Raw genomic sequence first — 26,390 nt, forward strand, 5'->3', positions numbered from 1 at the left:
AGTGGGTTAAGGATCCAGCATTGCCATAGCTGCTGCATAGGCAACTTGCATCTTGGATCTCATCCCTGGCCCAGGATCTCCATGTGCCATGGGGCAACCAAAATAGGAAAAACAAAAACAAAAAGACAAACCTACCCCTGAGGGTGGTGTAAGGATTCAGAGATCATGGTTTAAATTGCCTGGCTAAAAGAAGCATACAAAAGGGTGTCTGGTGTGACAACCCACCACACACCCAGGAGAATGGAAAAAATTTTTAAATAGAGACAATATCAAATGCATGCTCAATTGGTGGGAGTGTAAGTTAGTTTAGTTTGACAGCGTTTACTAAAGCTAAACACATACCTGCCCTCTGACCAGCAATTCTGCTCCTGAATGTGTTCCCATGTTTACCAAAGAAATGTACAAGCATATGTAGTATAGAACCAAACTGGAAGATATCCAGTTTTAGGTACACAATGGAAACCATACAGAAATGAAAACGAAAGAACTATCCCTACATACAGTATTATCGCACAAACATAATGTTAAGTAAAAGAAGCTAAATCACAGCATACACTGTATGGGGTCCCCAGAGAGTTGAAAACCGACAAAAGTAATCCATGGTAGAAATCAGGTCAGTGATAACTTTCAGAAGGGATGAGGGTGGCAGAAAAGAGAGTGCGCAGGGCTTCTGTGGTCTGCTAATGTTTGGTTTCTTGGTCTAAGGATTGGTTATATGGGGGTGTTCACTTTGTGTAAATTCGTTGAACTGTACGCTAATGATCTTTATATTTCTCTGAACTTACACTTGAACAAAGTTTACTTAACAAAACTGTAGCTGGAGTTCCCGTCCTGGCTCAGCGGTTAACAAACCCGACTAGCATCCATGAAGACACGGGTTCGATCCCTGGCCTCAATCAGTGCGTTAAAGATTCTGCGTTGGTGTAAAAGTCGCAGACGCGGCTGGGATTCCGCGTTGCTGTGGCAATAGCGTAGGCCGGCTGCAGCTACAGCTCAGATTTGACCCTAGCCTGGGTACCTCCATATGCCGCAACTGCGGCCTATAAGCCAAAAAGCCAAAAAGCCAAAAAAAAAAAAAGGCAGAACAAAACTGTAGCTGGTGTGATGAGCAGCGGTGTACCCCCAGGGCCTGAAGCACAGGCTTTGGGAACAGACAGATGGGGGCCCCATTCTGGTTTCTGTCCCTGTAAAGGGAACATAAAGTCTGTCAAGATTCAATTAAGTTAAGCACCTAAGACTTAAGCACAGGGCCTGGTGTAGAGCTGCAGGTCTCCTGCGTGACCAAACTCCTGGCACTGCTGCTCTCACCTTCTCCAGCCCTAAAGCGTAGGTTCTACTTGATTCGCGGCTAATTCTCAGGGGCAGTCCAGGTCTTCCCGCCCCCGCGCAGGAGGCAATCCTCGGCCGCAGCCCAAGGCATCTCCAGCCCGACCACTAAATAAGAAAGAAGAGCACTTGGCCATGACATTCTAACAGACCTCTTGAGAAATTCCTCAAGTGAAAGAGAAAAAAGAGAACCGCTCCTCGGTTGGCAAGAACACACAAGCGGGAAGCGCCCGCGCGAGACCCCGTTACCGCAAGCTATTGCGCAAGCGCACCGCTCCAGGGCCCAGCGCGCGCGAGCCCGCAAGGAACCGAGTGCGCATGCGCACATATTGGGGCGGAGCCTAGGACGAGGTTTGCCCTTCCCTCCACCTGTCCGGCCCTTCCAGCCTTCTCTCGGTGGTGTCTTAAAACTACGTTTCCCAGAAGGCACCAGGTCCTGGCTTTCCGCTGGCGTCAGCGGAAGCGGTGACTGGATTAGGCCGGGCCACACAGAGGCCGGCTTGGTCACTATGGAGGAGATAGGCATCCTGGTGGAGAAAGCTCAGGTCCGGTGGGGTCTGGCTCTCGGGGAGAGGGGGAAGCCGACCTGCATGGGATGCTGCGTGACTTGAGGGATCCAGGCCTGGGTCTGAGTGATTTCGAAGGGCTCGGTAGAGAGCTTCGTGCCGTCCCGAGGCCTGGAGCGGGTGGTTGAGTGATGTTAGGAGGGCAGTAGCGCTCAGAAAGCGGGCTGGGGAAACGAGTGGCATTAGAGGTTCTTTGGGACTGAATAATTCCAAAGTTTAGCAGAGAGTGCTGTGACATCGGTGGCCCGGCGGAATTGGTCGGGTGATGAGTGATGAGCCTTGGCCGTGGGGCCGAATGATAGCAGAGGCTGGGCTGGGAGCTGACTGATATTCGGGGCTTAGCTGTTGTTTGAGGGCCGAGTAGTATCTGTGGTCTGGCCGAATGGTATTTGGGGCCTACCTGGGGAGGTGGATGACATTGGGGCCTAATGTGAGTTGGAGTTCTGTGACTTGAGGGATCTTTAGGGGGTAACTGAGTAATAATTCCAGGACAGTTTGAAGTCATGGTGACTTTAACAGTCAACTGAGAGGGCCGGAACCTGCTTTGGGGTGGGGGGCGCTGGAGGGCATTGGGGGTCTAGTAAGTAGTTGATTTAGGCCCTCGTTGGGAATTGGGTGACATTGGGGACATGATAGCAAAAGACCTGTTTGGAAGGTTGGTTGACCTAGGGGCTTGTTAGTAGCTGAATGACTTCAGGAACCTGTTTAGGTGGCTGAGAGCTTTCCAGAATCGATTTAGTGGCCAAGTGCCTTTATGCTGAAGTGGGAAGGGGACTCTAGATTTTTTCATAAGGGGACCCTCTTCCAAACTGTGTTTCCCTCCATGGTCTAGGATGAGATCCCAGCTCTGTCTGTGTCACGGCCCCAGACTGGCCTGTCCTTCTTGGGGCCTGAGCCTGAGGACCTGGAGGACCTGTACAGCCGCTACAAGGTACAATTCAGACCCAATCCGGACACTGCTCTGGGCCCAGCATCCCATACTTTCCCCACCTTTCACCACTCCTTGGGTCAGCAAGGCCTGGAGCCATACCCTGCCTCTCTCCTCTCTGTTCACAGAAGCTGCAGCAAGAGCTGGAGTTCCTGGAGGTGCAGGAGGAGTACATCAAGGATGAGCAAAAGAACCTGAAGAAGGAATTCCTCCACGCCCAGGAGGAGGTGAAGCGAATCCAAAGCATCCCACTAGTTATCGGGCAGTTTCTGGAGGCTGTGGATCAGAATACAGCCATCGTGGGCTCCACCACAGGTGCGTGGGGGCAGGGGCTGTTTCCTCATCTGTCCATGCAACAGCCGTTAACTGTTTCCTACCATGTGCCAGGAACTTAGCACGGCAAACGAGGCAAGACAGTGTAATGGTGTCTTTCAAAGTATTTTGATCTGATACAAGAGTGGAAATGTGTTTCATATTTTCTTTTTGTGTGTGTGCGTGTATATAACATATAGTAAAAGTTTGGCCAAACAATGGTTAGTCTTACTATGTGTGACAGGCTCTAATTCGTTTTCAACCCTGTTCTCATCATGACTCTGTAAACTACTACTGGATTAGGACCTGTAGTTTGAAAGCATAGGTGATGTGTTAAGAGACTGGGCTTTGGTAAGGACTCTGTATACAGTACCTGCTGTTGCTAACATGGATCTAGGCTCTGCCTTCATGATGGTCATTGTCTCTGTGTCTGATCTGTTTCTTCCTGTTTCTGGCCTCTGCTCCTCGAGACCAAGCCGTATTCTTGTAAAGCTTGTGGGGAAAGGTGTGTGACTGGGCAATGAAATTGCACTGATGGGCTGGTTGTGAGGTAGTGAAGGGAGGGAGATGTCTAAAATGAGGCTTGTGTCTTTGGTCTATAGCACGGAGGGGGACAGTGGGGTGATCCCTGAGATGGTGCCTTAGGCAGAAAAGCGGTTTGTGGGGAGACGGTGAGGGCAGTCTGAGACATCACTGCCTGGGAGGTGTCTGGGAGGCTGCTGGACAGCCAGGTCTGAAGGTCAGGAGAGAGACTGAGGCTAGACAGAGATGCGTGTCATAAATGTAGAAAGTGGACCGGAGGCCCAGTGAGCAGAGTCTGGTGCAGAGACCTGGATGAAAAGGATGGCGCTGAATCAGGGCAGGGTCCTTGGGAAGGAGAGAGGGATTGGCTGGAGAAACATTTCTGGAGGTGGGTGGAAGGCCATAGTGACTGATGGGCTGTGGAGAGAAGCAGAGAAAGGTCCAGGATGGGCCGTAGGGCTCTGGCTAGTGACGATTAGGGATCACTGGCCTCCCAGGGACAGAGTCCTAGAAAGAGCAGCACCATGCGGGGTGGGGGGGAGGTGTCACTGAGAACACATTGAGACACAGGGAGTGAGACATGCCCTGAGGACATTGTAGGAGGCTGCTGGTCACCCAGGGTTGGAGCTCGAAAGAGGCAGGGCTGTAGACAGACAGGGAAGCTGTCAATGTGCATGTGGGCTGTGGAAGGGAGGAGGCAAGACCGGAAGCCAGGGGCAGGGGACAGTGTTGAGGTTCGGGCACGTCTCATTTTCCCCTCTCCCTGTCTTCTTCCCAAAGGCTCCAACTACTATGTGCGCATCCTGAGCACCATTGATCGGGAGCTGCTCAAGCCCAATGCCTCGGTGGCGCTCCACAAGCACAGCAATGCCCTGGTGGATGTGCTGCCTCCCGAGGCCGACAGCAGCATCATGATGCTCACCTCAGGTGAGGGGGAGCCCAGGGCCGAGGAGGCCTGAAGGGACCCTGCGGGCCAGGCTGAGGACCCAGCTGTGCTCTCTCTCCCACCAGACCAGAAGCCAGACGTGATGTACGCGGACATCGGGGGCATGGACATCCAGAAGCAGGAGGTGCGGGAGGCCGTGGAGCTCCCGCTTACACACTTCGAGCTCTACAAGCAGGTGAGGAGCTGGAGCCGCCAGAGAAGGGAGAGGCTGCCCCACGGGTCTCGAGGTGGCGATGGACTCCCTGGCTCATCCTCTCCTGCCCCTCTGTGCTTCAGATCGGCATCGACCCTCCCCGAGGCGTCCTCATGTACGGCCCGCCCGGCTGCGGGAAGACCATGTTGGCAAAGGCTGTGGCTCATCACACGACAGGTGAGCTGCCGGGCCCCTCTCCTGAGCTCTGCCCTCCCGGGCTCTCAGCGCTCTCCTCCTCCCCAGGAAGCAGTGATGACGAGCACGGACGCCGGGGTCAGAGCCCCAGCGTGCGTCTTACTGCCGGTGCTGTCCTGGGGAGGCAGCTTCATTCTCGTACCTCTGTGTCCTCATCGGACAGAACCCTCCCTTCACAGCACGCTTGTGAATTCATTAAACGGTGCCACCTTTTTCCTACTGTGGGTCCTGACCCACCAGTAATTATGAATTCAAACCCATGGGTTGCAACCAGCATTGTAAAAAATGCAGAAAACGTCAGAGTCCACCCCACATCATAAGAGCTCATATTTGTGAAACTTAACACACACCCATGTGCACACACATGTGCTGTGGTTGTTTATAAATGTATTTCTTCCTGTAGGTTCCAAACAAAAGTGTCTAAACGTCACTCTATTACTATTTGTAAAGCCCAAGAACAGGATTTGGTATATCTTAAAATTTTAACATGTATTAGCTGGGGAGCAGTAGAGGGCAGTGGGGGAGCTGTGTGTTTTCTGGGCCAAACTTACCCGGGTTTGAAATCTGGCCCCCCCCCAACTATTTCTGTAAGTTGGTACTAATCACCTAGTTTGTGTTACGACTCAGCAAGTTAGCCTCCCTGTGACTGTTTCCTAATTTTCTGAATTGTTCAGAGGACTAAATGAACAGAAACCTTTTAGAACTATACCTGGCTTCTAGTAAGAGGACAGGAAATGTTAGCCATTGTCACGATCATCCATTTGCTCAGCAGCTCATTGGTCTTCTGCTCCCCCAGGTGCTGGGGTACATGATGAGTCAGCTGTGTCCCCTGCGCTGGGGGATCTCCTGGTGTGGCTGGGAAAGAGGAAAGTAAACACTTAGACCTCAGTCATTCCATTAATAACTACCAAGCACCCGGTATGTTCCACGCTATGTTCTAGGTGCAGGAGCCATGACCGTGAGCAGAACAGTGTCTGTTCCTCCCGGAGGCAGTGTCTCCGTTGAGGACGTGCTTAAATGAGAAGTGAACAGATGGGATGTCTTGTGCCCGGAGAGAACACCTAAGCCAGGGCAGGGGCATAGGGAGTATCAGAGACTGCAGCTTTAGCGCTAGGACTGGAGGTTGGCAGGGGAGACTTTTCTGAGGTGATATTTACGTAAAGACCTAGAAGAAGCCTTGAGAGGGGGAGCGTGTCAGGCTGAGGGCTGGTGGCCTTGAGGCGGGAGTGTGCTTAGTGCTCCAGGATGTGAGGAGGCCCCTGTCGTGGAAGCCACGTGAGCGAGGGGGTCATGGTTGGTGGTGAGCTGGGGTGGGGACAGTCCGCAGACTAGCAAACCTCCAAGGAAGCAAGACAGGTAGTGGGACCGACCTAAAGGAGGGCTGTCAATCCAATCTGCAGAGGAAGAGAGGCGTGAGGAGTCTGTCAGGCACACCGTTGGGAGGGGGCATCCAAGACAGCAGGAATAGCATTTGCAAAGGCCAAGGGGTAGGAAAGAATTCTTTTAAGGAGTTGTGAGCTGACCGTGACTAAGGGAACTTTGTTTCTGGTATCCACCCAGTAACTGAATTGTGATAGGTGCTCAGAAAATGAGTGCTGGCTGGCTGGCTGGCTGAGGAGGGGCTGGGCTGGTCCAGGGGGTGAGGCTGAAGAGATCAGAGAGGGTGTGGATATAACTACAGTCTTAGTACTAATCTGAGAGATTTTGCCTGTTGTCCTGAGAGCAAGGTTTTAGACTGGCAGAGTTCCATAGAAACACAGTTGACCCTGGAACAACAGGGGCTTCAAGTGCGAGAGTCCATTTATACCTGGACTTTTGTCACATGATGCATGGTTGGATGAATCCACAGATGCCGAACTGCAGCTCTGGAGGGCTGGCTGCAAAGCTATACACAGAGGGTCAGCACCCCAAACCCTGTGTTGTTCAAGTATCAACTGTCTAATGCAAGCTACATATGTAATTTTTTTTTTTTTTTTTGGTCTTTTTGCCATTTCTTTGGGCCACTCCTGCGGCATATGGAGTTTCCCAGACTAGGGGTCGAATCGGAGCTGTAGCTGCCAGCTTACGCCAGAGCCACAGCAACACAGGATCCGAGCCGCATCTGCGACCTACACCACAGCTCACGGCAATGCCGGATCGTTAACCCACTGAGCAAGGGCAGGGATCGAACCTGCAACCTCATGGTTCCTAGTCGGATTCGTTAACCACTGCGCCACGATGGGAACTCCTACATATGTAATTTAAATTTAAGTACACATATTTTTAAAACAGTTAAAAGAAATTGGTGAACTTAGTCTAAAATATATTTTTTAATTTAACCAGTATACTCAAAATATTTTAACATGTAGCAGATAAAAAATTTGAGTTTTTTCTATAATTTTTATTATAGTAAAATGTATATAACAAATTTACCATTTTAACCAATTTATAAATAAACAATTTATAAGTGGCATCAAATGCATTCAGTGTTGTGCAGCTACCACCACTATCTATTTTCAGAACTTGTTCATCATCCCAAACTGAAACTCCATACCCATTCAATAATAATCCCCTATTTCTCCCCACAATCCCTGGTAACCTCTATTCTACTTTCAGTCTCTGTGAATTGGCCTATTCTGGGTGCCTCATGTATGCATGGATGAATCATACAGTATTTGTCTTTTTATGACTGGCTTATTTCCTTCAGGACTCATCCAGGTTGTAGCATGTGTCAAAATTTACCTCCTTTTGAAGGCCGTATAGTATTCCATTGTGTATATACAGCACATTTTACCTATCTTTTCATTTGTTGGTGGATGTTTGTTGAGATACTTAATTTTTTTTGTACTAAGTCTTTTGAAATCTGGTATTATTTCCCATTTACATAACATCTCATTTTGGACCAGCCACATTTCACTTGCTCAGTAACCACATGTGGCCAGTGGCTACCATATTAGGAGGGCAGGGCTGCAACTTTCACAACTCCTCGCTTATGACCTAAAACCACCAAGTCTAAATAGTGGACCTTGTGTCTTCCTTCTCTGTGGTGGCTGGAGGCAGCGTCCTAAAGGTTGCTCCTTGCAACACAAAGCCAGAACCAGTCACTCATAAACAAGTTAAACTCTAAGAAAAGACAGAAAGGTGAGGCAGGCCCAGAACAAACCTGTCTTCAACTCCATTGCCCGTTGTAGTTGATATTGTTGTTGATTATGTCAGAATATGTACTCGTGGCCCCTGACTCTTGCATGATATTCAGAAGTGGGTCCTTCAAGCAAATGGAATTGGGCTTTTGGTCAGGCAACATGATAGAAAATCTGTTTGCTAAGGATCCTGACTTTATGAGTGGGGCAAAAAAAGTCATACATCTTTGGGCAGGATTCATGATTTGGGCAGCTGGGTCGCTATGGGGTACAAGCAAGAAGCTGGTCCTCCTGACTAGGTCTGGGATGCAGCCTGAGGCATGAGAGAACTACCTGGCTCCTTGCAGTGGGCATCTAAAGAAAGGGATGTCCTCAGGGAATTCCCAGTTTCAGTGAAAGCAGTATGGGGCCCTATAGGACTCCCATCCTTGTCTGACGCCTGTCATCCTGCCATCAGCTGCATTCATCCGAGTCGTGGGCTCAGAGTTTGTACAGAAGTACCTGGGTGAGGGCCCTCGCATGGTCCGGGATGTGTTCCGCCTGGCCAAGGAGAACGCACCTGCCATCATCTTCATAGATGAGATCGATGCCATTGCCACCAAGAGATTTGATGCCCAGACAGGGGGTGAGTGATGCCCAAACAGGCCCTGGGGTCTTGAGGTCTTGGGCAGGCTTGTCGTGCAAGATTCCCTGGGCTAACTGTGTTACCCGCTCTCTCCAGCTGACAGGGAGGTTCAGAGAATCCTGCTGGAGCTACTCAATCAAATGGATGGGTTCGACCAAAATGTCAATGTCAAGGTTTGGGGTTCAGGACGGGCAAGGGGAGGTGTGGTGTGGGAATCAGGCAAAGGTGGAGGCTGGCCTGGGAGGGGTCAGGTATGGCAACGGGAAGGAGGGTATACCGGGGACAGAGGACTGAGCTGGCCTATCCCCCACCAGGTGATCATGGCCACAAACAGAGCAGACACCCTGGATCCTGCCCTGCTGCGGCCAGGACGCCTTGACCGAAAAATTGAATTTCCACTCCCTGACCGCCGCCAGAAGAGACTCATTTTCTCCACTATCACCAGCAAGATGAATCTCTCTGAGGAGGTTGATTTGGAAGATTGTATCCTGCTCTAGCAGTGAGAGGAGGGTCACGATGGGAATGGGGACAGGCTCTTCATCTCCACCTCTGGCACCACCACCACCCAGATGGGGCAGGTGGGGGCCAAGGTCCAGGAAGTGGGTGGTGACAAAGACAGCCCAAGGATGGCTTCTGGGTCCAGCATTCACCCTGTCACGCAGGGAATGGTTTTCTTAACTCACACACCACAGATGTGGCCCGACCAGATAAGATTTCAGGAGCTGATATCAACTCCATCTGTCAGGAGGTAAGTGCTGGTTTCTCTCAGGATGGGGCAGGGGGCGGTCTATGAAGACCCTTCCTCCTTGAGCCCATTCTGCTGCAGGCCTTCTGTCCATTATCACCTCCCTGGGTCTTGGGGCCATTTGTCTCTCCCTCCACCATCACCAAGGGCGGGGAGAGCAGGGACAAGATGGTAACGCCCATCCCTCAACAGAGTGGGATGCTGGCTGTCCGGGAGAACCGCTACATCGTCCTGGCCAAGGACTTCGAGAAGGCCTACAAGACAGTCATCAAGAAGGACGAACAGGAGCATGAGTTTTACAAGTGACCCCTATCCCCACACCCTAGGAGCTGGGGACTTCTTACCTCTCTAGCCTGTCCCCTGTCCTCGTTCTCTTTTCTCTTTACCCAGGATTGCTTTATTCATTAAACAGACAAGACTGAATCTGTTTAATTTCTTCTTCTGAGTTTCACTCCTTTGGAGAAGCAGGGCTGACTAGGATCTTCTGTGCCCCTTCTGCGCTCATGACAGATGAGCAGTTTGAGGCACATGGCCTGGGAGGGGGGCGTGCTCAAGACTGGACTAAATGAGAACCTGGGCAGGCAACTGAAGGATTTCAGCATGAAGGAAGCAGCATGAGAAAAAAAAAGAAAGAAGAAGTGGGTCATTAAGATACCCAACGTCCTCATCATTCACATTCAGTAGCAGCTAATACCTAAAACAGTTTACAGAAGCATATAACTTAGATAACTCAGACATGTGGAAGCAATTTTATGAGACTGATGCACTACCTACTCCACTAACGAGGCACCTTGTAGAAGCAAATTTTAAAAGAAACAAAAGAAAATGGGAAGTTATTGCCTCTTGGAAGTAGATCAGAAAATTATACTTTTTTTTTTTTTTCCTTTTTGGCCATCCTGAGGCATAAGGAGTTCCTGGGCCAAGCAGGAGCCTACACCACAGCAGTGGCAACACCAGATCCTTAACCCACTGTGCCAGGCTGGGGATTGAACCTATAGCCCAGTGCTCCAGAGACACCACCAATCCCATTGTGCCACAGTGGGAACTCTTGCTATACACTTTATAAATAGCTGACCTTTTCAATTAAGTACTTAAAAATGGCAATAAGAAAATCATGGGGGGGGAAAGAATTTTACAATTCAGCTGATATTTGGAAGGAGGAGGGTATAGGAAGGAAATGGCTGAAGTGGGAAAACACACCCTAAACATCAGTGATAAAAGGCAAAGCGATTGGGATAGAACAAAGCCATGTACACCAGAAATGACAGCAGACCAGAGTAAGGCTAAAACTTTAATTGGTAAGAGGCAGTAATATCTCACATTAGCTGGGGGAGGGGATATTTGGTATATTTTGTGTGTTGCCCAGCAACTTTGTTGTCTGCTTCAGCAAAATTAGGAAGTGACCTGTTGTTACCGTCTCAGAGTGACCTTGGTGATGGTGTTCCATGAGACCGTTTATGTCCTCAAGAGAATAATAGCCTAGCCTTGAGTGCCAGGCCAGCTTTCTTTTATTTATTTATTTATTTATTTTTGATCTTTTTGCTATTTCTTGGGCCACTCCCACGGCATATGGAGGTTCCCAGGCCAGGGGTCGAATCAGAGCCATAGCCACCAGCCTCCGCCACAGCCACAGCAACTCGGGATCCAAGCTGTGTCTGCAACCTACACCACAGCTCACAGAGGTTCCCAGGCCAGGGGTCGAATCAGAGCCATAGCCACCAGCCTCCGCCACAGTCACAGCAACTCGGGATCCAAGCTGTGTCTGCAACCTACACCACAGCTCACAGCAACGCCGGATCGTTAACCCACTGAGCAAGGGTGGGGACCGAACCCGCAACCTCATGATTCCTAGTCGGATTCATTAACCACTGCGCCACGACGGGAACTCCCAGACCAGCTTTCAATACCACTGAGGCTTACCTGTAAGTGGCAGGTCAGTTTTTGCATCTCAGGGGCTGCTTTTTTTCGATACTCAATTACATACTACCATGTTGCAAGAAAGGGGCCACTTTGCTGAAGAGCCTAGGCACTCATACCTTTTGGAAGTAGAATCTTTAAAGCAAGCATTTTCCTTTTTTCTCTGTTCCACTCTGCAAGGATGAGAAAAAAAAATTCAAACATATGCAAATCTGTTTTTAACTGTTTTCATTGTAAAAATAATACACATAAAGGTGCCCCAAATAAAAATGTATTGTGTAATAACTTACTATAAACAGAACACTTGTGTAAACATCATCCAAGGACCAGGGGTTAGGTTGCCACAGAAAAAGAAATTCCTACACAACTATTTGCCCACAGGCAGTGATCCATTTTCTGAATACATTTGCAGTTACTGCCATGGTGAGTGCACCCTGGCCTGATACAGCAACAGTGTGGACACATGGCAGTCATTTCCTCAGTTTCATGTGCTCTTCAATAGCACTTGCTCTGAGTATAAGCAGGATCCATAAGCATAGCTCAGATCAGACTACAGAGCATGTTCTGCCAAGTAGTTTGCAAGGACTCTGTTGATCAAAAATGACTGTGTAGCAGTGTGGCAACATGACAAACGTCACCGCTGTCTGCAAGTCCAGAAACCAGGTCATGACGGCCCAGATCACACTGCAGCCATCCCAGATGATTCAAACATAGGCTTCCATATCAGCCTCAGAGGGAGAGGATGATGAAGAAGCCTAAGATGCCAGAAGATGGTGTTCAGTGTCCTCATGACTGCACCATGTTTTTACTCATCCTCACAAATTATCCCCATGTGTTACTTGTGCATTTTGCCTTTTCTTCAGGAATTTAAGGTGTATTTACTGTTTTATGTGATAGGACAGGTGTTTCCAGTGGACTCTTCCTGCTGAAGCCGGGACACATCAGGCCAGGCAGATGCTGAACCCAGAGCCCCGCAAGGGAGGGCCAGGCCTCTCCCCAGAGGTGACCTCAGTGGCCCAGCACTTGCTGATTTTATTTGTATGTCGATCCAGATGAATAATAGTTGTATGTACATCTAGTTTCAACCCACCATCACAAGACTCATTCCAGTTTTCTCCTTTTCCATATCTGCAATTTCTCAGACAGCGAGAAGCCTGGCTGCTCCCATTGCACTTGATATTTTTACTTTTTGATCAGCACCCCCATCCCAGCCTCCATCACATGTAACAAACTCCTATCACTGCTGCAATGGCCTTTCCCACACAGATGCTCTCCCCATACCACTTGGGTTCTGACATCCACTCTCCTATTCAACCAATATCAGCGTCTCCAACACCCCCACTTGGGCTCCACAGGTAGCCACAGCCTTCCTCACCCAGCCTGAGCTCTGAAGTCCCCTGTAGGGCATTCCTCCAGTGTGGATGCCCTCCTTATGCTGCTGCTCAGGTTAACACTCCCATACCAGAGGGTGTAACCATTTGCATTACCCCTAATAAGCCCTTCAGTCAGCACCTAGCTACTCCCTGCCTCAACACCCTCCTCACCCTGCTCTGGCGCCAAGACCCGCTCTAAAGCCCATCCTATGGCTTTAGGGCTGAACTGCTCACAAAGGGAAGGGAAGAGAAAGGGACAAATGTGTTAGCATCAGACTCTAACTGCCCACTCATGATTCTATGGCACAGTGCCTTTCTAGGCATAAAGCTATCTCCTCAGTCTGAGATTCTCAAATTGATCTGCCAGACACTCCTAACAGCACAGAAGGGTAGAAAGAATTCCCTCAAATTTTAAAAAAGTTCCCATGTTATGATGGAGCATGAAAATGTGAGAAACGGGATGTATATATGTACGTGTGACTGGGTCACCTCGGTGTACAGTAGAAAATTGACAGAACACTGTAAACTGGCTATGATGAAAAGATAATAATTTTTAAAAATTTGTAGAAGTTCCCACAGTTTGTGTTTTTGTCTATGAAAAAACTTCATGTGATTCTATACAAAAAGGCAAAATTATTCGACAGATAAATCGCAAATCTTTGCTCCAAATCTTGAAATAACAGCTGATGCTGCAAGAAGATGCAACATATTGTCTTTATAATCTGTCTGTGGCTGCACACGGTCACACACACCCAGTCAGCACATATGTAGATCACACACCCACGTTTCACATAGCCCCGCTTGCACCCGCCACTCAACTGCCGCAGTCACACAGCGCCCCGCACACCCAGCCCCTCACACACACACACACACACACACACACACACACACACACACACATCACCCGGTCACAGCCCCGCACGCCCACAGTCCCCGCCGCGCCACTCCCCGCCATGCTCAGGTACGAATCACCCTCGAATGCCGCTTCAGGCGCACACCGTCCCTTCCCCAAAGAGTTACATGCAGGGACACAGCTCACTCTCAGCCAGACGCGCAGTAGGTGCCGAAGCCCTCACAGCGGGGCACACACACACACACACAGGCTCACGAAGCCAGGTACGATGGGCCACACACCTGTGCACCAGGCGCCCAGACTACCTCAGGGAAGAAACCGACAGAATCCGTCCCTACGCGCTTGGCCTCAGGGCTGCACCCACGGCTGCACTCGGCGGCGCAGCACTCTGAGGGTCCCGAGAGGCTCGCACCTGCCGGACCGCTCCCGTCGGGAGGTCGCTCGGCTTACAACGCTGGTCAGCGGTCTCCGCGGGGCGACCAGAGACGCCAGATCCGCGCGGCGCACATACGCCTGCGCACTCAAAGCCCGAGCACATCGCCTTCCGGCTGTGGACTACATTTCCCAGAAGCCCCAGGGGAGGCGTAAACTTGGACCCTGAGGGCCCTCAACCGGGCGTTCTGGGTGGCTCAGCCACCGCAGGTGAGTTAATGGAATCCTGGGGAGAAGTGGGAGCCAGGCGAGGCGGAGCGGGACTCACCTGGGGTAGGGGTGGGAGTGGAGCTGCCCCCAAAGTGTGGAGCCCCGGGCCCATTGTGTTTGCAGCCTCGGGCCTGTGGGGGCTGGAGGAGCAGAGGAGGATCGTGTGTCTGAGTGTGATAGGCTGTGTGTAGTGCGTGTGTGTGTTTGCGCGCGCCTGCACACCCACACTTAGCAGGACCGAATCGGGGCTCCTGTCGGCGTGCGCGGTTGTCAGTCTGATACTGGTGCTTGCCTCAGTGGTGAGCGTCACGGACCCACACTCCTGCTGCTTTCCCCACCCTCCCCTCACAGCCCTGGGTGTCGGCACAGAGCTGTCCTCAAGAGGAAAGTCCAATAAGATGAAGGCCCTAGGAGGAAGTTTCCCAGCAAGAAGGCACAGTCCTGGACAAAGGATGGGGCTATTGAAGCTAGAATTGTCTCGGAGACAGATTCCTGGGATGAAATGATGGGAAGCGTTCCTACTTCAGGCGCTGCGGTTGCTGCTACATTTTTCAGGAACCGCAGCATTCCCATACCTCGGATTCTAGGAAGCTGCTGTGATTTCAAAGACAAGTTCCAGCCTCCTTCTCCCATCCGGTCCGTATGTGTGAGGTGAGTGCTGATGTGGCCCTAGAGGGTCCCTTCTCTGTCTCAGCTCTAAGAAAGGCCTGGTGTCTCCCGATTTCCTTCTTATCCAGTTCTGCCATTCTTCACAAGGGGATCCTGGGGAGAAAGGGAAAATTGTTGCACATTGAAAGTACAGATCAGGTGAGTTTCTACTTCCTCTTTGTTCATAAATGCATTTTTGCTTTTAGTACATGGAAATATTTGCATTTTTTTCTGAAGTGTCCAGTGCCATGGGTGTGCTCTTAAAAAAGAAAAAAGAAGAAAGAAAGGTTGTCAAAAGAAAAATGAACAATATGAGTAAAGAAATAGTCATTGTGATGAACAATAATGCTCAAATTTTATGAGTGCCATTTATTATTATTGAGATTCAGAGACATTTTACAAGGGTTATATCCAGTGATATATATATTTTTTGTGGCCGATCCCACAGCATATGGAAGTTCCTGGGCCAGGGACTGAATCCCAGCTGCAACTGGCACCACTGCCACACCTCTGGCAATGCAGGATCCCTTAACTCACTGTGCTGGGCTGAGGAGGGAACCTGTGGCGCCAACGCAGCGACCCGAGTTGCTGCAGTTTGATTCTTAACCCACTGCACCACAGCGGAAACTCCCAAAGCAGTATTTCAATAGATTATTCAGTGGAGAAAGAGAACCAAAACCTGTTCTGTTTTGCCCATATTTTCTTATTTAGTCTACACACTCCCCTCACCTGACATGTCCATTCAGGGAAGAACTTGTCAGTAAAAAGATCTTATTGTAATGAAGAATGTTCAAGAATTGGTAGGCTTTATTTAAAATGGTCACACTGATTCCCTTACTATTCCCACACATGTCAAACAGAATTGCTTCTAAGATTTAAAAAAAAATTGGGTATAGATTGTATACATAAGATTATGGAATTAATGCTTGCTTTTTGAAAAAAACAATCAGTTATTCAGTTATATTACATGAGAGACTTATATGAGATTGATGCACTGCCCACTGTGCTAAGAAGGTCATGAGGGACTTATAAAAAAGAAAGTTAAAATAGCATCACCAGTAATATTTGGGGAGGTTTATTTTAGCACATTTTTCTGCACCTGTATATGTGTGGTGTGTATGTGTTTGTGTGCAGAATAGAAACTGTTCTACTTGAGCACTCAAAGGACATAGACTCAACTCCCATTAGAAAACGTTAACTCTATGAATCCAAACCATAGGTTTCTTTTACCTCCATGAATATGGAAGAAGAGGAAAGTGCCAGTGACCCCCTCTAGAGTGATAAACTTTCCAAGTACTTACAGCACCAAATTCCCACAGTTTAGTGTTACCTAAATTAATTAAGAGCAATTCAGATAGCACAATTTATCAAATAAGGTAGCCCTTCAGGATACTTTTTTTTAGATTTTTAAGTTTGTTTTCACAGGACATGGCAATCACTTTTCCTGTCCAAGAATCTTTTAATGCAAATAACATTTTGGAAGACAGATTTATAATAGTAGGAAACAAAATAAGATGTAATAACTATAAATATTCATGTGAATCTTTACATAAGACAGAAGGAAAAGACTGAACCTCCGGTACTGCATTTAATGTCTTATTACATTCTTTTTCTTAGGTTTATGTCAAAGAATGTGTCTCCTCTTTATAGCTGCAAATACAAGGAGAGATTTCTTGGTTAGATTTCTGAAAATCTGTTTTGTTAGTATCGTTAGTTAAAACTAATTTCACATCCAAGCCTTGGCTTTAAAATATGTGCAATGTCATTATAAAAAAGAGTGGGCATGAGACTCAAATTTTACTATGAAAAAAGAAAGTAGGGAGTTCCCATTGTGGCTGAGTGGATGTATCCATGAGGATGCGGGCTGATCCCTGGTCTCACTCAGTGGGTTAAGGATCCTGCATTGCAGTGAGCTTTGGTGTGGGTCGAAGACGCAGCTTAGATCCTGCATTGCTGTGGCTGTGGCGGCAGCTGCAGCTCCAATTCAACCCCTAGCCTGGGAACCTCCATGTGCTGCAGGAATGGCCCCCAAAAGCAAAAAAAAAGTAGCAAAGAATTTCATCTAATAACAGTAGAATGAAGTACGTTACATAATAATACTAACTTTTATTTCGTAATTATAATGTCATTAAATGGTGTCTATGTAACATCCCAATCTTCATGACAACTGTAGGACACAGTGATTTTCTTATCCTGTTTACCAATAAACTGAGAAGTTGGTAGCTGTTAGACTAGAATTCACATTTTGGAAATCTGACAGCAGAGTCTGTGTTATTAATTACATTATCATTCCTCCCATAATTTTACATCTTTAATTTGCCTGTATCAGTCAGTCATTCCTTAGGAATGTCTTTCTTCGGCTATAAATATGGACCAATGTCATCAGTATTAATGAGGCCTTAGTATGCCATCATAACTGACCTTAATTTAACTTGGCGACTCCTATAGCCATTTATATTATTAACAGTTGGTTATTCTAAGTTGTCATGTGATAAACATCTTCTGCATGTATCTTAGTTTGCTTTTTTGGCCATTTCCTAAGAAAATCTGCCTAAAATGGAATATTAGTCAAGTCTCAGTCACACAGGCTCAAACTATGCTGAATCTAATGATAGTAATTTACAAGCCCTGAAAACACAGTTACTCCCGTAAGTCTCCTGTAATACAGCAAATGATATAAAGTCAGAATGGACTGAATAAGCATGAGAGAAGAGGCAGTAAAAGCTACTAGGGAAATTCAGGTCACATGCCTTGGGAATTCATAGGAAGGAGATATTCTTTCTCTAGCTAACTCTGTCAGGTTTTGATCAAATTATTCTGCATCCAGGGGAACTCTGTGGTGAGAAGGGGATTTTATGCTGTATGCGTCATACCACCTCTGTCCAGCAGAACGCTCTTTGGTGACGGATATAATTTATGTTTGCATTCTCCATTATATTTGCATTCTCCATTTGCAGCCTCCACATGAGGCTGTTGAGCACCTGAAATGTGGCTGGTGCACCTGAGTAACAGAACTTTTACATTCATTTAATTTTACTTAATTTAAACTTTGATTTAAACACCCCTAGGTGGCGATCATTTTGGATAGCACAACTTCCTATTCTAATAATGTTAGATTCAAAGGGAGACGAGTGGTACTGCTGCAGAAGTTGAGGCGGGCTAGAGACCCTTCTGCAGGGTGCGCGTCTGGCCTCAAACAGGAGGCCGCTGCTCGATATCTGCACTTGTGCAGGTGGTTCACTGTGGCACAGAGAGGGTTTGGCTTCACCCACGCTCCCTCGTGTCTCTTTTGATTTGCATGTGGGGCACCATATGTGGAGATGAAAGTAGGAAGAAGGCAAAACAGGATGGTAGTAACTCAAGTCCTTTAGAGATTTGAGACCCGCATGGTCTCAAAGCCTCGTGTTCCTCTCTCAGCCCTGGCCTCTCCGGACTCTGAGCTTTTCCAGCGGAGGAAGCCCAAAGAGCACTAACAAGTTCTTGCAGCTCCAGAACCATGGCCCATGTAAGTTCACGCCTCTCCTCCTCGAAGTCTTGTGGTTTTGAATGCATGTGATCCTTCTTATTATCCTGAGACTTCCTTCCTGAGGCGACCCTGTTGCTGAAGTTGCCCGGAGTTACTCCGATCACAGTGAAGGATGGTGCCACACAACCGAGTGGCCTCCTGTTTACCCGGCTTGCCTCCCACCTGTGTTCACCTCTCCAAGTGCCCCCGACTCTCTCAGGAGCATGATGGAGCAGGGAAGGGTAAAGGTGCTTGAGGAAGGCACTTGAACGTCCCTTGTTAGAGTCATGCTTCCGTGACACAGAGATGATGACCCCTTTAGACTCCACAGACCCGAGTTTTGCTGAGTGAGAAGGTGGTATTCAGTGTGGAGCATTCGGCACGTGGCAAGAGCTCCCATCTGGAGAGACGGGTAGGAGCAGACTGGAGTGCAGCTGAGGCCTTCATGTGGGGATTTCAGGGATTCATCCAGGGGGTCCCCTGAGGGATGAGCAATAGGACAGAAGTCAATTTCGTGGTTGAGAAGGGGTGCTGGTCTCTAGTGATGTCTGTATGTCGCAGATCGTCCCACAGCGGCATCCTCCAGCTCCGGAGCAAGATGAGGGCTCCTGAGGGATCCGCTGGACTGCTCAGGGGGAATGAAGAAAGCTGTGGGAACTGGGGAAGACCTCAGATGTCTCGTCCCCCCGAAATGCCTAAGGATGACAGAAGGACAGGTCTGATAGAGCTACAAGATGCATGATGAGCCAGATAGTACATAAATGAACTAAAGTTTGTCATTTGTTATGACAAGGAAAACCGCTTATGACATTGTTTTATGTAATGAACCTGAATTTTGATTAAATCAAATGTCAATCAAGTCCTATTTTCTAAGATAGAGATTGTAGAGTACGTTCAAGAAAAACAATTCATTACTTTTTTTTTTTTTTTTTACAAATTCCTTGAAGGGAAGAGAGAACAGAATTCATATCTATTCAGAACTTAAAATGCAGGCACATAATAGGCAGTGTACTTATTTATGTGATTTCATTTCATTGGGAAACCTTGATTATTCTATTCATGCATTTTCCCCATGGTGTACAGGACATTTCCTATACCAAGGGTATCCTTGTACTAACAGTGGTCTTTAAAAGCACATAGGATTTCCCTTGTGTCTCAGTGGGTTAAGGATCTGGTGTTGTCACTGCAGTAGGTCGCTGCTGTGGCACAGGTTCCATCCCTGGCCTGGGAATGTCCATATGCCACTGGGGTGGGGAACACATAGCCATTCCACTTTAATCTTTTTTTTTTTTCCTTTTGGCCACGCATGCACCAAACCCCACCAGAGTAGGGACCCAAGCTGTGGCAGTGAGAATGCTGGGTACTTAACCCACTGAGCCACAAGGGAACTCCGCCACTCTACTCTAGAAATAACTGAGTTTCTGTTTCTTCCCTATGTGTAATGGGCTTGAACCCCAGTTTACTGCTTGCTGTACTGTTTTCTCTTTCCTGCAAAGCAGTTTTCCATCTTGAAATACATTTAAAACGATGTTTGTAATACATGAGTCTGTCATTTTAGATGTCCTTGTCATTCACGGACGTGGCCATAGACCTCTCCCAGGAGGAGTGGGAATGCCTGGACCTGGATCAGAGGGCCTTGTTCAGGGAAGTGATGCTGGAGAACTACAGAAACTTGGTCTCATTGGGTAAGGATATCTGCAAATCACTTAAATCTGGTTTCCGGAGTACCTGTTTTCTCCATTGTTAAATTTCAGAGCTCTTTTAAGACACCAGCTGAATGTCTGTCTCCTATTTCAAAAGAAGTGGTTTGCGCAGTATTGGGTTGGAAATGGGCACGTGGTTCAGCCCACCCTCCCCATCATTTAGTGACCTTCCCTCCTCCCTCTGGCCCTTCCGACAGTTGCCTGTTTTTCTAAATGATTCCCATATTTGAGTTGTACAACTTTCTCAGAGGAGCCAGGTGTCATATAATATGTATACTTGGAATTCTTGTAACTGTTCAGGTCTGGCCTACCTGCACAGAGATCATCTAGTCTCAGGGTTCTGGGTTTTTGTCACCATCAAATGAACCTGTACAGTTTATACAGTGGTAGATGAATTAACAGTATCCACTTAAAATTCAAGCAAACACATCCCATCCTATAAGAGACATATACTCTTTAACCTTCTTTGTGGCTGAAATGTCTGGTCTGTGAATCTTATATTTTCTGTTGAAAGAATTCTGAGGAAGAATTTGGAAGTGTTTTAGGAAACAGTATTTTTCTTTTAATAAAATAATAACAGTAATACCACATCTAGGCATCCTTGTAAACTCTTAGATATATTAATCCATTTAATTCTCCCAAGAGCCCTATGAAGTAGTTAATATTAGCCCCATTTCCACTTGATAAAAGCCTAACACCTGAAAAAAGGAAGAGCTAGTAGGTTCCAGAGGATCTGAACCCAGACCATAGTGCTCCAGAGTCTGAGTTCTCAACCCCTCTCTAAACTCCCTTTAAAAGCAGAACCAGGAGTTCCTGTCATGGCTCAGAGGTAAAGAACCTAACTAGGATCCACGAGGACTTGGTTTCGATCCCTGGCCTTGATCAGTGGGTTAAGGATCTGGCGTTGCCATGAGCTGTGGTATAGATCACAACGTTGCTGTGGCTTTGGTGTAAACAGGCAGCTGTAGCTCCAATTTGACCCCTAGCCTGGGAACTTCCGTATGCCGTGGGTGCAGCCTTAAAAAAAAAAAAAAAAAAAAAAAATGCAAGCAGCAGAGCCAGACTTTTCTCTCCCCTGTCTGGTCTCTTTAGTCCTATGATCTGAGTCCATCTAAATGACAATATTCTTCAATAGCCTTTTTCATTTTATCAAATATAATTTTGACCTGCAGTTTAATATAAACATAACCAAGTATAAATTAAGTCATTTTGAACTCAGAGTTTTTTGTTTGTTCAAAATCATGTGGCATTTCTTTCCTGTGAGCAGGATGTCCCACTCCTAAGCCAGACGTGATTACTTTGCTGGAGCAAGAGAAAGAGCCCTGGGTGGTAATGAGAGAAGGAACAAGAAATTGGTACACAGGTGAGTGATGGCAAATTAGACAAGAGGGATGCCCTCACAGGTTACAGCCCTCTCTGGTCAGGGAGAGGCTCGCCCCTGAGATGTTCGGGCTCCTTTGGAGGGCCCATGGCCTGTGGAGAAAAGGCCTGACATCTGAGAAAACATCAGAATCCTCTCAACATGAGCTCCCAAAGGCAGTTCATCTCTACCGCCACTTGGCATCTCCTTGTTTCTTTTCTGTTTCCCTCCCATTTCAAAGAGGAAACTGCCCTCTGTCTTCCCCAGTGAGAACCATTTTACCTATGTTTCCAAGTCCTTCTTTATAGTTACACTTCTATTTATTTCTCCATTGTCTAAAATTATTTTACTCAACACCTGTTTGCTATTTACTTGAAATCAGCACTGTGTTTGAGTCTGGGTCCTATTGATATAGGTTCCTACCATCATGGAGGTGGTGGTGTTTTAGCAAAGGAGACACTGGTACAGATAAGCAAGGCAATATGGGTGGTAACATCTTTATCTTTGGTAATTTTTTTCTAAGAGTAAGGAGAAACATTTGGGAAAACAATCAACAGATTCTCAAAATGGTCTGCCTCAGAATCATCTGATGAAAAATATAAAAAGTGTAGACATTCAGGATTTGTTCCTACAGATTTTGATTCCATTTATCTGGGTTGCTGCCTGCAGAGCAGTACATCCATCCCAAGTAGGAAGGCACTGCCTTAACTTGTTCCTTTGGTCACTTATTTTATCCTCTTTTAGAGACATATTTTCTGATGTCTTTTCCTTGATTCAGATTGAACTACAACAACTTAGAGTTCTCTAAGTCAGGATCCAGCAAACTAAAGCTGGAGGACCTTATTGCCTACCATCTGCTTTTGTATGGCTCACAGGCTAACCCTGGATTTTACATTTTTGTGGTTGGAAAAAAAATCAAAAAATGAATATTTTGTGACATAAACACTTTATGAAATTCAAAGTTCAGTTTCCATAAATAAAGTGGTATTACAACATAGCTACAATTATTCAATTCCATACTATCAGTGTCTGCCTTTGAGCTGTAACAGCAGAGATGAATAATTGTGACAAAGACCACAGGTTTTACAAAAGATAAAATTTTTATTCCCTGGCTCTTTACAGAAAAGTTTGCTGACCCCTGCTCTAAACCTTTACTTTTTTTTTTTTTTTTGTCTTTTTGCCTTTTTCTAGGGCTGCACCCAAGGCATATGGAGGTTCCTAGGCTAGGGGTCTAATCGGAGCTGTAGCCACCAGCCTACGCCACAGCTCACGGCAACGCGGGATCCGAGCCACATCTGCAACCTACACCACAGTTCATGGCAATGCCAGATCCTTAACCCACTGAGCGAGGCCAGGGATCAAACCCACAACCTCATGGTTCCTAGTAGGATTCGTTAGCCACTGAACCACGACGGGAACTCCTAAACCTTTACCTCTAATGTGTTTCGGTTTTAGTCTTTTATTTTGACTAGGAGATGCAATCCCTTATTCCACCCTCTACGTAGAAAAATCACAACATTTGTTTCCTTTTTGCTTATTTTTCAGATTTGGAGTCTAAGTATGTCACCAATAAGTTATTTCCAGAAAAGGATATTTGTGAAATATATTTATCTCAGTTGAAGATAGTGAACAAAAGCAAAACTTACATGCATGAAGACACCACTTTCAGAAATGACATGCAGTGTAAACATGAGTTCGGAAGGCAAGGACATCAGATGAAATGCGCCCGTCAAATGATAATCCAAAAACATATATCTCTTCCTCTACATCAGAAAATTCATGCTATAGAGAAATCATACGAATGTAAGGAATGTAGGAAGGCTTTTAGACAACAGTCATACCTTATTCAACATCTAAGAATTCATACTGGTGAGAGACCCTATAAATGTAAGGAATGTGGAAAGGCCTTTTGTCGTGTAGGGGACCTTAGAGTACATCAGACAATTCATGCTGGGGAGAGACCCTATGAATGTAACAACTGTGGGAAGACCTTTAGACTTCATTATCACCTTACTGAACATAAGAGAATACATTCTGGTGTGAAACCCCATGCGTGTAAGGAATGTGGAAAGGCCTTTAGTCGTGTTCGAGACCTTAAAGTACACCAGACAATTCATGCTGGCGAGAGACCTTATGAATGTAAAGACTGTGGGAAGACCTTTAGACTTCATTATCAACTCACTGAACATCAAAGAATTCATACAGGTGAGAGGCCTTACAAATGTAAGATTTGTGGAAAGACCTTTAGGGTACAACGGCATATTAGTCAACATCAGAAAATTCATACTGGTGTAAAACCCTATAAATGTAATGACTGTGGGAAAGCCTTCAGTCATGGCTCATACCTTGTTCAACATCAGAAAATTCATACTGGTGACAAACCCTATGAATGTAAAGAATGTGGTAAGTCATTTAGTTTTCACGCAGAACTTACTAGACATCATAGAATTCACACTGGTGAGAAACCCTATGAATGTAAAGAATGTGGAAAAGCCTTTCGTCTCCAAACAGAACTTACTCGTCACTGTAGAATTCATACTGGAGAGAAACCCTATGAATGTAAGGAATGTGGGAAGGCCTTTATTTGTGGCTATCAACTTACTTTACATCTGAGAGCTCATACTGGTGAGATTCCCTATGAATGTAAGGAGTGTGGGAAAACCTTCAGTAGTCGCTACCATCTTACTCAACATTATAGAATTCATACTGGTGAGAAACCCTATGGATGTAAAGAATGTGGGAAGGCTTTTCGTCTTCAAGCAGAACTTACCCGACATCACAGAATTCATACTTGTGAGAAACCATATGAATGTAAGGAATGTGGAAAGGCCTTTATTCGTAGCAATCAACTTATTTCACACCAGCGAATTCACACCAATGAGAATACCTATGAATGCAAGGAATGTGGGAAGATTTTTAGTCGCCGCTACAATCTTACTCAACATTATAAAATTCATACTGGTGAAAAACCCTATTTATGTAAAGAATGTGGGAAGGTCTTTCGCTTTCAAACAGAACTTACTCAGCATCGCAGAATTCATACTGGCGAAAAGCCCTATAAATGTCAGGAATGTGGGAAAGCCTTTATTCGTAGCAATCATCTTACTCAGCATCACAGAATTCATACTGGTGAGAAACCCTATGAATGTAAAGAGTGTGGGAAAACCTTTAGTCGTCACTATCATCTCACTCAACATCACAGAATCCATACTGGTGAGAAACCCTACAGATGTAATGAATGTGGGGAGGCTTTTATTTGTAGTTATCAACTTACCTTACATCAAAGAATTCACACTGGTGAGATTCCGTATGAATGTAAGGAATGTGGAAAGACTTTTAGTCGCAGGTATCACCTGACTCAACATTTTAGACTTCATACTGGTGAGAAACCTTATGGGTGCAAAGAATGTGGGGATGCCTTTCGTCTTCAGGCAGAACTTACTCGACATCACACAGTTCACACTGGTGAGAAACCCTATAAATGTCAAGAATGTGAGAAGGCCTTTAGTGTTAAGTCAGAACTTACACGACACCACAGAATTCATACTGGTGAGAGGCCCTATAAATGTAAAGAATGTGGGAAAGCCTTTATTCGTAGTGATCAACTCACTTTACATCAGAGAAACCATATTAATGAGGTAACTCTATGCCTAATGTAAAGAGGATACAGTGGCCTTTAGAAAATGCCTTTTATAATGATAGAGAATTCATAATTTAAGAAAGTTTTTACTTGTTAGGGGACATGAGGGAACCACTTTTACTTCATGCCCAAAACTTAACAGAAATAGTTTTATATTATACATATTGACTTAAAAGAGTTGAAAAATTATAGCATCACCCAGTCCTGGTTAAAGAATGATACTGTTGTAGTGCATCTCAAACCAAGATGAAGGGTGCCTGCTTCTCCCCCCACCCCAAAATTGTTGGTTCATCGGTACTTTTACAAGATGCGATGAAATGTTATTGCTAGGAAAATGAAAGAAAAACAGATGCAAAAGCCCCGCTTTTAAAATTACTGGATTTAATAGACCTACATCAACTCTAATATTTTAATAAATGTTTCTAAATGTTTGCTCTCAGTGTCTGTACCAGAAGCAAACCATCTGTGGACCATAATCAGTACATAGGACCATACTTTATATAAACAGCATTGTAACAGAAGATAATTCTGTTAATGTGATGGATGTGGTAGATCTTTAGCCATGGCACATCTTTACTATAATTCTTATAATTCCACCCCTGCCTGTGTGGTATTAGCAAGACACTTCTCCCCTCTGTGCCTCAGTTTTAAAGTGATGATGATAGTACTTACCTAATAATACTTTTTTTTTTTTTTTTCTTTTTAAGGCCATGCCTGCAGCATATGGAAGTTCTCAGGCTAGGAGTCAAATCAGAGCTGCAGCTGCTGCTATACTATGCCATAGCCACAGCAATACCAGATCCAAGCCACATCTTCGACCTACACCACAGCTTGCAGCAACACTGGATCCCACTGAGTGAGGCCAAGGATCAAACCCACATCCTTATGTATAATAGTCGGGTTCTTAACCTGCTGAACCACAATGGGAACTCCTCTGATAATACTTTCTTAAAGGATAAAATGTTAATGAAAAACAAAACCTTTAGAAGAGAATTGTTCAATAAGTATTATTTTATTAGCAGTAGTAGTAATATTAGTAAATTCATGCGAGAAGACCCAAATTTGTAAAAACTGTCCACTACCTTTCATTTTGTTTAAATTACCGTTAATTATGGATGAAATCTAGTAAAATAAACTTTCGAAAATTCAGAAGTCATTTCTGAAAACTAATATGAGAAAGAAATCTCAAAAAAAAAAAAAAAAAAAAAAAAAGGAGTTCCCATCATGGCTCAGCAGAAACAAATCTGACTAGTATCCATGAGGATGTGGGTT

At 46.1% G+C, this 26,390-nt stretch overlaps 3 protein-coding genes across 16 annotated transcripts in view; 2 read left to right on the forward strand and 1 right to left on the reverse strand.

Annotated features, from left to right (window-relative positions):
- Window positions 1-1,793: 1,793 nt before the first annotated feature.
- Window positions 1,794-9,900, forward strand: PSMC4 (proteasome 26S subunit, ATPase 4). Its single transcript, XM_021094383.2, has 11 exons — window positions 1,794-1,871; window positions 2,725-2,823; window positions 2,949-3,135; window positions 4,435-4,581; window positions 4,666-4,775; window positions 4,877-4,970; window positions 8,565-8,732; window positions 8,829-8,905; window positions 9,047-9,215; window positions 9,425-9,480; window positions 9,670-9,900. The coding sequence occupies exons 1-11, from the start codon at window positions 1,836-1,838 to the stop codon at window positions 9,781-9,783; spliced, it is 1,257 nt and encodes a 418-aa protein (XP_020950042.1). The 5' UTR covers window positions 1,794-1,835; the 3' UTR covers window positions 9,784-9,900.
- Window positions 3,296-26,390, reverse strand: part of CCNP (cyclin P) — a 147,411-nt gene continuing 124,316 nt past the window's right edge. Inside the window, exons 1-4 of one of the 12 annotated variants that reach the window (XR_014806113.1) lie at window positions 13,902-14,116; window positions 11,514-11,567; window positions 9,822-10,062; window positions 3,296-5,843 (exon numbers count right to left, since the gene is read on the reverse strand). The gene's annotated coding sequence lies outside the window, so the exon portion shown is untranslated. Of the gene's footprint in view, window positions 5,844-7,278; window positions 11,140-11,246; window positions 11,568-13,901; window positions 19,111-23,124; window positions 23,261-24,248; window positions 24,366-24,500; window positions 24,619-26,390 lie in introns of those variants that run through there. The other 11 variants (XR_014806114.1, XR_014806115.1, XR_014806116.1 and 8 more) reach the window with 11 other exon arrangements.
- Window positions 14,775-25,549, forward strand: ZNF546 (zinc finger protein 546). Of its 3 annotated transcripts, XM_021094379.2 has the most exons (5): window positions 14,777-14,913; window positions 18,328-18,415; window positions 19,974-20,100; window positions 21,386-21,481; window positions 23,024-25,549. In XM_021094379.2, the coding sequence occupies exons 2-5, from the start codon at window positions 18,407-18,409 to the stop codon at window positions 25,135-25,137; spliced, it is 2,346 nt and encodes a 781-aa protein (XP_020950038.1). In that variant the 5' UTR covers window positions 14,777-14,913; window positions 18,328-18,406; the 3' UTR covers window positions 25,138-25,549. The 3 variants fall into 3 exon arrangements, with proteins under 3 accessions (XP_020950041.1, XP_020950038.1, XP_084816703.1); XM_021094382.2 differs by lacking the exon at window positions 18,328-18,415 and having other exon boundaries at window positions 14,775-14,913; XM_084960577.1 differs by lacking the exons at window positions 14,777-14,913; window positions 18,328-18,415 and adding an exon at window positions 19,004-19,131.

Source organism: Sus scrofa, chromosome 6, assembly GCF_054392235.1.
Source record: "Sus scrofa isolate SSC_HxYL_T2T_F1_AM1 chromosome 6, Sscrofa_HxYL_maternal_Yorkshire_Landrace_v2.0, whole genome shotgun sequence".
Classification (NCBI taxonomy): Eukaryota; Metazoa; Chordata; class Mammalia; order Artiodactyla; family Suidae; genus Sus; species Sus scrofa.

What these genes read in the sequence shown, in the direction of transcription:
- PSMC4 (XM_021094383.2), top strand. Translation starts at nt 1,836, where the DNA reads ATGGAGGAGATAGGCATCCTGGTGGAGAAAGCTCAG. An exon ending in ACCTGTACAGCCGCTACAAG is followed by an intron (nt 2,824 to 2,948) that starts GTACAATTCAGA and finishes CTCTGTTCACAG; the next exon opens with AAGCTGCAGCAAGAGCTGGA. An exon ending in ACTTCGAGCTCTACAAGCAG is followed by an intron (nt 4,776 to 4,876) that starts GTGAGGAGCTGG and finishes TCTGTGCTTCAG; the next exon opens with ATCGGCATCGACCCTCCCCG.
- ZNF546 (XM_084960577.1), top strand. Translation starts at nt 19,054, where the DNA reads ATGAAGAAAGCTGTGGGAACTGGGGAAGACCTCAGATGTCTCGTCCCC. An exon ending in TAAGGATGACAGAAGGACAG is followed by an intron (nt 19,132 to 19,973) that starts GTCTGATAGAGC and finishes CTGTCATTTTAG; the next exon opens with ATGTCCTTGTCATTCACGGA. An exon ending in CAGAAACTTGGTCTCATTGG is followed by an intron (nt 20,101 to 21,385) that starts GTAAGGATATCT and finishes TCCTGTGAGCAG; the next exon opens with GATGTCCCACTCCTAAGCCA.